The sequence below is a fragment of the Anabrus simplex genome, chromosome 4, assembly GCF_040414725.1.
Source record: "Anabrus simplex isolate iqAnaSimp1 chromosome 4, ASM4041472v1, whole genome shotgun sequence".
NCBI classification, from domain to species: domain Eukaryota; kingdom Metazoa; phylum Arthropoda; class Insecta; order Orthoptera; family Tettigoniidae; genus Anabrus; species Anabrus simplex.
The window spans coordinates 142,175,909-142,188,799 of record NC_090268.1 but is presented as its reverse complement, the minus strand read 5'-3'; the positions used below and the strand labels follow the sequence as shown (position 1 = coordinate 142,188,799).

At 38.3% G+C, this 12,891-nt stretch overlaps 1 protein-coding gene across 2 annotated transcripts in view; it reads left to right on the top strand.

Annotated features, from left to right (window-relative positions):
• LeuRS-m (Leucyl-tRNA synthetase, mitochondrial) overlaps positions 1-12,891 on the top strand; it is a 144,391-nt gene that overhangs the window by 100,015 nt on the left and 31,485 nt on the right. For both annotated transcript variants that reach the window (XM_067145231.2, XM_067145230.2), the window contains exon 8: positions 6,376-6,558. In XM_067145231.2, the coding sequence (XP_067001332.2) occupies positions 6,376-6,558 (183 nt within the window). The remainder of the gene's footprint in view (positions 1-6,375; positions 6,559-12,891) is intronic.

Sequence of the window (12,891 nt, the reverse complement as noted above, 5' to 3'; positions counted from 1 at the left end):
GTTTCCCATTTTCACACCAGGCAAATGCTAGGGCTGTACCTTAATTAAGGCCATGACCTCTTCCTTCCCATTCTCAGGCCCTTCCTATCCCATCGTTGCCATAAGACCTATCTGTGTCAATGCGACGTAAAGCAACTCATAAAAAAATATATTGTTGCCTGATGCGACGTCAGAAAATCAGCCCCAAGAATAATGTTGGATTTTGATACATGACATGGCCAGAAATAGATGAGAGAATTTAGTGTTACCTATTTCTGCATCCAGAAATGTCTGTTGCTTACATGAGACAGTCATATCAAGGATGATTCCTCTAATTTTAACATGGGATACTGGGATGATTGGTATCTCGTTTCTGTTCCTTCAGGTTGTTTAAAAATGAAGTTGAAATTGCACTGATGGTTGATCCGGTGTCCACTAAACATTTGATGACAACATTAAAAATTCGAGCCAAAATTACTGGTAATGCGGTTGAGGCTTTAGAATTTAGTTGTTCGTTCTCATCCAAAAAGTCTTCTGATTTAGTCATCTAAGAATCTATTTGTATGACTATCCATTCTTGACATCCATCGGTGGTAGCATTCCCATAATTCAGGCTATCTCCTTCTGACTTAGATTGTTTTTTTTATGGCACCTTGATCGTGCCCATTGCTCGATTGACTATTTCCTCGTTCACTCCTCTTCTCCTGATATTGTAAGCTCTCGGCATGTACAGTATTGGAATTCATGTCCTGATTTTGGATAGCGCGGTTCCATTTCTCCTTCTCATGAGCCGCGCTGTGTAGATCTTTCAGATATCTTTCCTTTTCTTCTTCTCGCCGGTCTCTCCTCTCCCTTTGTTGGTGGAAGTCCTGGTCTCTTCTCCATTCTCTGCGATAATTTAAGTATGGCCTTTTTCTGTTATTCCTCTGGGCATACTGCCATGTTCTTGAATTCCTAGGCGTACAGGTAGGTGAGCGATCTCGGGGTGAATTCCGGTCTTCTGGATTTCGTCGCCACATTCTCCCTTGGTTAGTTGAAGTTCTTTTGTTTCCTCTGGTTGCCGTTATTTGGTGTATCTGTTGTTCAGGCTCCAGGTGGTTTTGATTGGCTCCTTCAAAGTCATGTCCAGTTGTCTGAACATCGCTTCAGCTTGGATAGCAGTCTGCACATTCGATGCTATCTTTATTCTTTGGACGTCCGTTGGCAGTTTTCTGATTATCACCTTGACAAGTTCCTGCTCAGCTGGTGGTGAGTCCAGTTCTCTGAGTTTCCTCAGCTGGCTAGAGAAAAAGTCAGAGTATTTGGTCGGCATTGAAGAAGCATATTTTCGGGCATGTAATTCCATCTTAAGGTTATGCTGGACATCACTATTCCAATATTTCTCTTAAAATGCCCTTTTGAAGCCCTCAAAATCGTCAAATGGAAACCTGAATGCAACAAACCATATGTGCACAGAGTTCTCGAGGTATCTTTCAGTTCACAATTAAGTATTTATTTATTTTCCACCTAGTCGATACAATGATTGCTTAAGGCAATTTTTAATGGTCAAAAGTGGTACATGTTTCATATATTATCAACATCTTCAGCCACATAACACTGTTTAGATGAGAAATATATAAAATTGACAAAGTAATGCTTTAGAGGAAGTGTCCTTAAAATTAACATAAGATTGACAAGATTAAAACAAACAAATAACTCAAGAGAAAATATATATCTTTCAGTCACGCGAGGGATTTTCTCATCACGGAAGTAGTCCTGCAGTTTGTTAATGAAACCTTTGGGTGTTATTCCCCTGACATTATTGCACTTTTTAGGCTGATTCTCCTGGAGCCTGATGATGTTAACGATCTTTGTCTGTCTTGTCGAGTTCAGTTGGCGAGAGTTAACATCACCTCCGAGAGATATGTTAGGTGGGTTTGCTGTATTCGATTTTTGCTTATCAGAGGCGTTGACATTTTGACTTCCAACAAATTTTGTATTTTGAGCAACGAAGCCGTGATTAAGCTTGTGCTCTTGCTCTGGAGTTTGAGCACGTTCATCTCCTGTATGAGGTCTTTAATTCCTGCGGTGATTTTTCTTCTGCAGCCCTCAGCCTCTGACTTTGAGTCTGCTTTAACTTTATGAATTTCCTTTATGAGGGTAGATTTAACCATTTTAAATTCATTCTGGTTCCCTTCCAGTGCCTCATAAAAATATTTGAACCTTTCCGTGTTATTCGCCTTTGCTACTTTAATCTCTTTGAGGATTCCTTTCTCAACCTGTTTAATGTTTTCATTAACTCTGAGAAACCTCTTAGTCCATGCAGATTTTGTAACCGCGAGGTCGGGAATATTATCGTCTATCTTATCTTCCACACATTGGAAGGATTTCTCAACCTCATTTTTGTATTTGTCTAGGCCGTGCATTATATTCTGTTGGACGTGTGCCAGCCTTTCACTGAATTCGTTTAACATCTCGGACATGGATTTCATGATATTTTCGTGAACTTCGCCCTTCATGTTTGCAAAATAATTTTTGCCACTACCAGTTCACTCTGTACTGAAGCCAGTTTGCCGTTAAATAACTTGATGTCAGAATGAAGCTTCCCTATGCTATCATTCGTTCGTGTTTGAACTTCTTCTAATGTACGAGTGAGTTGCTCTTCCAGCCAGGTTTGACTATGGGTTAACTTCTCATTAAGGGCTTTTTCCATATTAATCTGAGTGTCACTAAATTGGTCATTAATGGTTTTTTTCTAAGCTTGCTTGGTTTACCATTAAACTTGCCTGATTCGCACTAAGAGTGTTGTTAAGTCGGTCACTGAGGGATTTTTCCAAACTATTTTGGTTTGCACTAAGAGTGTCATTAAAAATGTCCTGACTTGCACTTAAAGCTTCATTAAATTCCCTTTTCAAATTATCCTATAATTGAATTTCTTCTCCAGACTAGCCTGACTTGCATTGAGGTTCTTTTCTAGACTAGCCTGTAAATTGGCCATAGCCTCCTGGCTTCTCTGTTCCATGTCGGCTAATAGCTGCTGAAGTCCTTCCATAATAATAAATTCATTTGATTAAGCGGCGGTACTAACGATAAGAGGAACCAAGATCAGGACACAAAGATTTCAGAGATCAAGCCCATCAAGTAAGCACAAACAAGATTTTTAATCTTGTGAGTTTCTTCATTTCAACATTATCATCAAATATCTACCTAAAATGATTTAAAATTTAAGCATCGCACGCAAATCTAAATTTTCCTACTCAACAGCATGGATTTAGCTTTATCAACAACACACATTAACTTTAAACCATGTGCTATGTTAGCCACAAGAATTTGGGCGAATAAATGTCACAAAACAGCCTTGAAAAATTAAATTGTCGCCGCATCTTGTCAATGTCAAAATCACAGGACACTATAAGATCAAGCCCCACGTTCGGAAAGCCATTTAAATGCCCCCTTATTTCTCGGATAAGCTCATCGAATGCACAAGAGATCCACAGGTAGACTGTTCATTAGCAGGCTGTCTTAATTTTGGAGCCATTTAAAGGACAAGGACTGATGACAATAAAGAAAAGAACAAATTAAAACAAAGGCTTGACATTTATTACCAAAAACACAACAAAAATTAAAATTATTTAACAGAAGATCTCTTTCTGTTGGTTTTTGTTACTCACGAGATTAAATTATTTTACAAAAATTGTATGAATCTTGATCTTCTATATCTGGATCATCGAGTTTACCAGCACAAACAATGCTGGAATAATCTGGACCCACCGTGGTGAACATACGGTCAGGTCAAAACCACATTTCAATAAATAACATGTGAAAAACATTGCCAAGCACATCATACACTCACTCTCTCTCTCTCTCTCTCTCTCTTACACATACACTCACATTGTATGGAGTAGGCAGATGACTTTCTCTAATAAATATCAGAGCAGTCACTTTCAAGAACACCATATGAGCATTACAATGATGATTTGTTGAAATTCAGAATTTTACTGTCGGAGGAACTGGTAGACAATCGTCACTCACATCACCTGGGTTAAAGATTTAATGGCATTGGACACGTGGTTAATGAGCTCCGATAAATTATTGTTATCCCTAAAACTCTTGAATACAACTCAACACGAGCTCCAAATTATCATGGAATGCATGGTAACCCAAGACTCGTGCTCCCAATAATTCCACAAATATCCCACATGATAGCCATATTCCAGGCCCATCATACAATAACAGAACACACATTAATTATTTCTCAAAAATATAATCTGTATATCATTTATCACTCATGACCATGTAATTCTTATTTAACCCAATCTCAAAATATTATTATTATTATTATTATTATTATTATTATTATTATTATTATTATTATTATTATTATTATTATTATTAATATTATTATTATTAATTTTTAAATCTACCATCAATCTGAATTTATCTTTGAATTAGATGACACAAATCTGCATAATTGCAGACTAATACATTTAGATGGAACAATCGAAAGTCCATTATGTGAGACGCAACCCAAATCCTGTCCCACAATGTTTCACAAGTCTGAAATTATTACAGTAGGCCCTATTATTAAATTTTCTTTTATCCGAGAGGTCCTTTATTTTAAAATATAATGTTTAAATAATTGCCTAGAAAATGGAAATGATCTCGGAAGACTATATACAGCAAACTAATAGAGCCCAACTCACATTCATTCACATGTTCCAAAGCTACCATGATCCCACAAGAGGAAAGTTTGAAAATATTGCAAATTACACTACTCTAACAGAAATATCTATCAAATAAAGAGAATCATATTATTTTATACATAGATGGACAGAAAATATAAAAATGTACTTAAATTTGTGATGAAACTCAATCCCTTGGAGCGGTCTATTCTGCTCTCATGTTGAAGATCTCCCGTCATGTGATTCCTCTTATGTTAGAAAATGCCTACATTTAGCAGGGCATGATATCAAAGTCCATTTCCAACGGTGAAAAAGCTGCTCCTCTTGAAGGTAGGTGAAGCATCCTGAAGTAGACGATGATCTAAAACTGTTGAGGTCCTCTTCCTGCTTGATGTGTTGGATGATAGCTGAAACTGACACAAGTAGCTTTAATATTGGTTTAAGCTAGAACACGCTGAATAATTATGTCGAAGACAAAACTTAACTTGTGGGCTCTTGAAGAATTGCAGCACTAAGGGGGTGATTAATAAATGTCCCGAGTTTTTATGTCCTCTCCTGTGGAGGTGTGGCACATTCTCAACTCTTAATTGGCCCACAATTAGATTCTGTTATTGGTCAGAATCATTCTCGAAGTTACTCGACTTAAAGTGAGTTTGGACGCGGGCAGAAGCAACCTTGAAAAATTCCATTTTGTCACGTGGTTAACATATGATATCGAACGACGAGTTAGCAGAAAATCAATACTCTGCACTTGTCAGAACCATGTCAATTCACTTGCTGAATGATAACACAGCTATTGAATACAATTTAACATCTCACTCACAATGAAATACATGATACTGGCCATTGCAGACACACAAATAAATGCTTATTTATGCACTAAATTGATGGGGACAGTACTGAGTAATGATGATTGTTTTATGGCCAGTAACAAAAAGATCGACATCACCTGTGAATAATCCTATGGCAGCCAGTACAATATCATGGTATATTGCAGAACAAGTTTTATATTTTCAACATCTCTTATTTTGTTTTCCATTATTACATCAACAGCAATGGGTTCTTGTGTGTTGTTTTGTGCTGATGACATGGCTGTTTGCAGATTGGCAATGGTTGGTGTTAAGCAACCACTGAATCTGTGCAGGAAGACATCGTGGGCAGTGCGTGAATCCAAGGTTCATTGTAGAGTGTCATGGTGTGGACTGCTATCATGTGATTCTCAAGTCTATCTGGTAGTGATCCAAGGAATGCTGACGGTGCAACATAACATCCAGGAAATTCTGCAACTGCATGTGCTACCCATTCTAGATCAGATCCAGGACCCCATTTTCCAATAGGATAATGCATGCCATCATAGGACACAGATGTCTCTTGACTGCTCGTTTTGATGCCAGTATGTTTCATTGACAGGCACGGTCCACTGACCTGTTACCCATTGACCAATTTTTGGAATCAGATAGGAAGACAGTCTTGACCAACCTTGAATCTGAGGAATGTGGGAATTTATTATAAAAATTACGAATTATTGTATGACTTGCGACTTTTAAACCTGAAAATCTTCCTGCAAATCATCTTTGAACTTGATGAGCTGAGTTAACCCATCTTCCTCTGGAACATATTAGACTGCATATTTCTGTATTACGGGTGGTATGATAATTTGTTAAGTATATCCTTAAACTCTATAAAATAACATTGAGGCATTATGAGTAATATACTGATGATCTTTGTATTTCAGGATCAAAACCTGTAGAAAAGGGAACAGGCCATCCTGTAGTTGCAGCCTGGGAGAAGATGAGTAAGTCCAAACACAACGGTGTAGATCCAAAAGCTATACTGAAGGATTATGGGGTTGACACTACACGCCTACTTATATTAGGAGATGTGGCACCGACCTCTCATAGGAACTGGTCTACTGACAGTATGTATCAATAAAAATATTCAAACTAGATGTAGAGTTGGTATTCATGTGTAGTGTTTAATCTCTGAGTAGTGAAATTTGTGAACCCATGATTTTTTTGTCTACCCGTTGCTATGCCGTGTACAATATATTGTGCAGTGGATCTGTAAAATACTTCTCTTTATATCATTTCAAGTTCCTCTGTCTGTGTTGTATTCTCTCATGTATCACATCTACTAGTTGTATACCAGTTTAAATTATAAGAAACATATTTTCTGTATATTTAAAATGTATTCTGTATTATCACTTGTACTTGCCTTGCCCCTTGGTTGACTGGTCAGCATAATGGCCTTCTGTTAATAGGGTCCCGGGTTTGATTCCCAGTTAAGTTGAAGATTTCAACCATGTTTGGTTAATTCCCCTAGCTCAGGGACTGGGTGTTTGTGATCATCTTACTACACATCTTCACCTGCATACAACACATCACACATCAATCACCACAGAAACAGAAACAGGAGGTGGTTACCCACAGACCTTTAACACTCATATTTTAAAATTTTGTAAAATGAATAATAATAATAATAATAATAATAATAATAATAAAAAATGATTTTTAGGTTACAAACCAGGCTACACATTACATGATCAAAGGCAGTTTCTCTTCTACTCCTTTTTTTCGTAACAGACAACACTGTTATTGTATCGGTTTCCAGATATCTTATTGATGCTTTGTATTTTACCATTCAGGTATTCTGTAACATCAGAAGTAGATGACATCCCTTGTGTTTAAACCCAGTTTTTCTGAATATCAACCAGATTGCTTTCCATTATATGTTATAGCCAACGTCGTTGACAGTGGTTAGCATGCTAGCTTCTTGTGCTCAAGATTGTGATTTCGATTCCATCCTAGGTCAGTGGACTTCGGAAGCTCATCATTCCATAGAATGTCATTTCAGTATGTAAAAGAACCATGAAGGACACATTCGTTGTTCATTTGGCTGAATGTTCTCATCATTCTAATCTGTCTACATTGAGTTTTGGTTTAAGTTATATATAGAAAGACAAGTTTTGGTTTAGTTACTATGAACATTGACTGTAGTTAATTGCATTGGTGTAGCATATTACTGAGAACAGTCGTCATTGAGTCAGCAAGGAGTGCGGATGTGCTGAGTTGAATGCGGAGCAATGGGCAACACATTGGCACAATACAGGATAGCGAATGGAAAGTAGAAAGGAGAAAAGAGTGAAGGTAAGTGGAGATAAAAAAAGGGATGTTGGCTACTCTACTGGTGGTAGCAGTGGTGGTTGTGCTGTTGATAATAGGAGGAATGGAAGTATATCCTGATCCAGGTCCAGTGGGTTCCATTGGATGGGAAGAGTTTGAAGCGATAAGAGAGATGTTAAGAGAGGCATGTCAGACGGAGCAAATAAGAGAAATGTTTTGAGAGTTATCTAAGTAGTTTAAGGACCTAAAGTTGAATATTAAGCAAGATGTGAGGAAGATAATGGAGGAGGAAGGGTGTAATAAAGATGAGCTGGATCTATTGAAGCAGAAGGTAAGAAGTGTGGAGCAAGACCTGAGAGAGACGAAGCGATTAGTAGAGAGGGGTGAGCAAGAAAGTGTGAGGAAGAATATTTTCATATGGTGTGCAAGAAGAGGAAAAAGTGGTACTGGTGTATAAAGTGGTGGAAGAGGTTCAGAATAGGATGAAGATCAGCTTTAGTGAAGTTGATATAGACGATGTGCACCGTGTGGGGAAAGTTAAGGGAAGGAGGCCCATCAGAGTGAAATTATTATCTACATTGATGGCAGACATTGTGATAAGGAATGCGAGTAAAAAGGCGAGAAAGTGTGGATAGGAAGGGTGATGAGCAGGGAAGCCATCGAGGAGAACAGAATCACATTTAAGGGAGGCAAAAAAGCAAGGCCTTAAAGCATATATTAGAGGGCAGCAGCTGGGTGTTGGAGATGGAAGATGGTCACGTATATGGGTGGTGGGCCGGCTAAAGAAATTAGATGAAGAACATCAACATGATCAGAAGGTGACCCCGACGGCAGAGGGAGAAGTGACGAAGGGCACAAGGAGAAGTAGCAATGATGTAGAGGACAGTGATATTACGGAACTGAGCGAAGTCCACAGCACACCAAGATCGGGAAATGGAGAACTGCTGAATAGTAGTGTCAGTAAACAGTTGGTCGGGAATGCAGAGACCTTGGTGAGCCAGGACAGCGCAGAGGTGAGTGAAGAAAGAAATATGGCACGAGTGGTACAGAGTGAAGTGAAAGGGGTGAGGGAAGAAAATAGGAGACAGGGTAATGATTCAACCTCACCGAGTAAAGGGAATACAGAAAGTAAAATGGATAAGAGACAGGTGCTAAATATTGGAAGATCAATAAGTTTGAAAGATTCATGGAGAGGGAAAAAATGCTCAGTTATGGAGAAAGGAAAGGAGCAAGAGAAGAAGAAAGAAAAGGAAGAGGATAGAGATGGTGAAGTTTTGCAAGGAAGAGTGACAAGAAGTAGGGGTGGAAGTGGAGAAATACAGAAGCAGAGAGGGGGAGGGAATAAATAACTAGATATGACGATAGGGTTGTGAAATATTGAGGGGTTGATGGGGAAGCTAGGGAATGTAGAAATTGAGGAATTAGTAAAGGAGTTTGATATAATTGCCTTAGTGGAGACGTAGTTAGGAAAAGGGGTAGAAATTAAATGGGATGGGTATATAGTAGTCAACGTGATAAGAAAAAAATGGGAAGGATGAGAAGAAACCCAGGCCGGATAGCAGTTTTAATAAACAATGAGATAGCAGGGAGGATAGAGAGGATACAGAGTGAGGTGGAGGGGGTGGTGTGGTTTAGAATTAAAATGGGAAGTGACGCAAAGGAGGCAATTTGTCTGGCTCTGTTATATAATCATACTAACGATTCAATTTATGCAAATAATTTTTTGTTGAGGAACTGATTGAAGAAATAAACATTAAGGGCCTGTATGTGGGAGATGGAATGATTTTAATGGGGGATTGTAATGCAAAAGTGAGCAATAGAGTACCAGATTATGGGAGAAAGGATACTGAAGTGAGAGGGTAGAGAAGAAGGAGTAAACACAAAGGTATAAATAGTTATGGAGTAAGGTTGTTAGAGTTATGTGCTGTAGAAAATTTATATATTTTAAACGGGTGGATGAAGGGAGAACTGACGTACATCACATCGAATGGAGGGAGTGTAGTAGATATAGGAGTAAGCACAGAAACACCGTTAAGGAGAATGATAAGTTTTGAGGTGGCAGAATGTGAGGCAACAGAACTCTTGCCCAGTAAGATAAAACTAAGAGATGAGGATGATGAAGAGAGGAGAGGGGTAGAAAAAAGGGTGAGATATAAGAAGGAAGGATGGAAGTATTGTCGTACGTACGGCATTGCAACTGGTGTAAAACCTTCGATTATTATGTTTAATATATTTTAATTATAGTTTATTTAATGCTAAATTATCTTTTATTAAGTGTTAAACATGACTAGTATATGGTTTCCTTGTAAATATGTAGTATAAATTTGTATAACCTCAAATACATATTGTGTATTGGTTTAACCTCAAAATCCATATAGTCGAAAGCGGAAGAAAATTTCATAATGTTCGTGTGTTAGACTTATTGTACTATAATTTCATATATATGAAGGCAGTTCAGCCTAAGCCACTGGCGAGTGCAGACGTATTGAGCGGTAGGTCCCTGGAGTGGGAGAAGGGAGTGTAGGTGCTGAGTGCAAGAAGGTAGTAAGGAGCTGACTGACAATGATTGGTGTGGAACAATACAGGGAGATCATAGGAAGATGACAGGGAAGAAAGAAGAAGTGAAGACAAGAGGGTGTAAAATAGAAATGGAAACGAAAGGAGAATTAATGCTATTAGCGGCGGTGATTATGATAATGCTATGGATTGGGGGGGGGGGTGTAGAACTGAACCCAGGTCCGACTTCCAATGGAAATATGAGCTGGGAAGACATGGAAGCAATCAGAAGAGTTGTAAAAGAGGTGGTTGTAGAAATCTGCCCCTTTGAGCAACTCAAAAATTTGATTCAAGAGCAAACGAGGGAGTTTGAAAAAATGAAGGGATGGTTTCAAGAAAGGGCAGAAGACACAGCATTGTAAGTAAGGAAAAATGCTGAAGTAGTTGCAGCATTAAGAGAGAAAATAGGACGATTAGAAGAGGAGACGTGGAAACTCAAAGCAGAAGTAGAAGCCAACGCTCTAAATCGTAGAAAGAAATGCCTATTTATATATGGCGTGCCTGAGGAGAAGAGGGAGGACAAAGTGCTTACAATTTATAAAGTAGTGGATCTTATTCAGGGGAAAATGAAAATCAATTTCAATGAAGTGGACATAGACGATGTGCAAAGAGTGGTTAGAATTAGAGGCAACAGGCCTATCAAAGTACAACTATTTTCTATGTTGATGGTTGATATTGTGGTCGGCAATGCGGGGAACATACAGAGGGAAAAAATATGGATCAAGAGGGACATGGGAACTGAAGCGATTAGGAACGAAAAAATTCTTAGAAAACGTATGATACGAGCTAGACATCATGGGCTGAGAGCATTCATCAGAGGATAGGAACTGGTGGTGAAGCAGCAGCTGGAGTAGAATCTGGTCGGTGAACAGATTGATAGACCTAGAAATGAGGATGAAACAAGACGGAGAAACAGAGAGAAGTGTAGAGATTAGTGGGGAAGATAGGCAAGTGAAAGATAGTGATATTGGGGAAGATGGGGATGGTAGAAATGTAAATACCGAAAGTATCAGTGTGATGTGCGAAAAGAGACAGGGAGAGGTGCCAAGTGAAAGTGCAATTATAAACAACGATAAGGAAAGAGCAATGAACAATGAGACGAGAGTAGCTAGGCCTACGGACACAGACACAGTCGCAGCTAGAGGCAAAGAAAATCAGCAGAGTGGTAACAGTGAAGAAATGGCGGCCCAGAGAGAAAGAAAATGTTCGGAGGCAAGTTGGAGGAGATTGGAGCGAGGGTTGAGCAGAGGTTAAGAGGTGAAGGAAGAATAGACAAAGGAAGGTACAAAACCTTAAGTGACATGTGGAGATTAGGCGGAAACGAGAAGGGTGCTGTTACAAGAAGTAAAAACGCTAATAAAGCTAGAAAGAAGTAAGAAAATTGTTATGCCGTTTGTATATGAGCTGAGTTTGGTATGAATAGTGATGAATATGGTAGTATAATATGGTAGTATAAGGCAGAGAGAAGTGAGTATTTGGTGTGTAATTTGGAAAAGTAATTAATGGGTTATCTGATAATGTTATTTGTTTGGAGGCTTGTTTATGGTGGTTTAAGAATGGAAAAAAAGGGTTAATTGGTATAATGTTATTTGTTTATGAATTGTGTTTGATATGAATAGTGAACCATTGAATGTGGTGGTATAAGGTTGAGAGAAGTGAGCATCTGGTGAGTAATTTGGATAAGTAACTAGTGAGTTATTTGTTTCGAGGTTTGTTTAGGGTGATACAAGGATGGAAAAGGGGGTTAATTGGTGTAATAATAGTTGATGTCAGTTGTATGTGTTTTTGTGTTTGGTATGAATATGGTAGTATAAGGTTGAGAGAAGTGAGTATTTGGTGTGTAATCTGGGTAAGTAATTAATGGGTTATCTGATAATGTTATTTGTTTGGAGGCTTGTTTATATGGTATAAGGCTGGAAAAAGTGGTTAATTGGTATGCATAGTAAGTTGATGAATAAGAGACGAGGGGGAGGTATGAGTTTGGAGAGTTTATAGTGGTATAAGGCTAAGAAAAGTGGTTAACTGGTGTATTGATAGTTGGTATCTGATGTTCACAGTGTATTAGAACAGATGTATCAGATGTACGCGTATGGTATTAGAGTAAATAGAACAGTAAGTGTGGTATTAGGTAGGTGTGGATGGAGAAAATTATAGAGGCGAATGTACTGTGATTTAAGGCGGAGTTTGTGAATGGTTAAATTGGTTTGTGTTGTAATAAGCTAGGAGTAAAAGGTGATTGGGGGTCATATGTGAGAACGATTGAAGTATGGTATTTTTATGCTATTTGTATGTGAATCATGTTTGAGATGAATAGTGAACTGATGAATGTGTTTGGTAGGAATAGTGAACTGATGAATGTGACAGGATAAGGTTGAGAGAAGTGAGTATTTGGTGAGTAATTTGGATAAGTAATTAGTGAGTTTTTTGAGAGTGTTATTTGTTTTGAGGTTTGTTTAGGGTGGTACAAGGCTGGAAATAGTGGTTAATGGGTGTAATAATAGTTGATGTTAATTGTATATGACTTTGTGTTTGGTATGATATATGAATAAGAGATGAAAGGTGAGGTAGGAGAT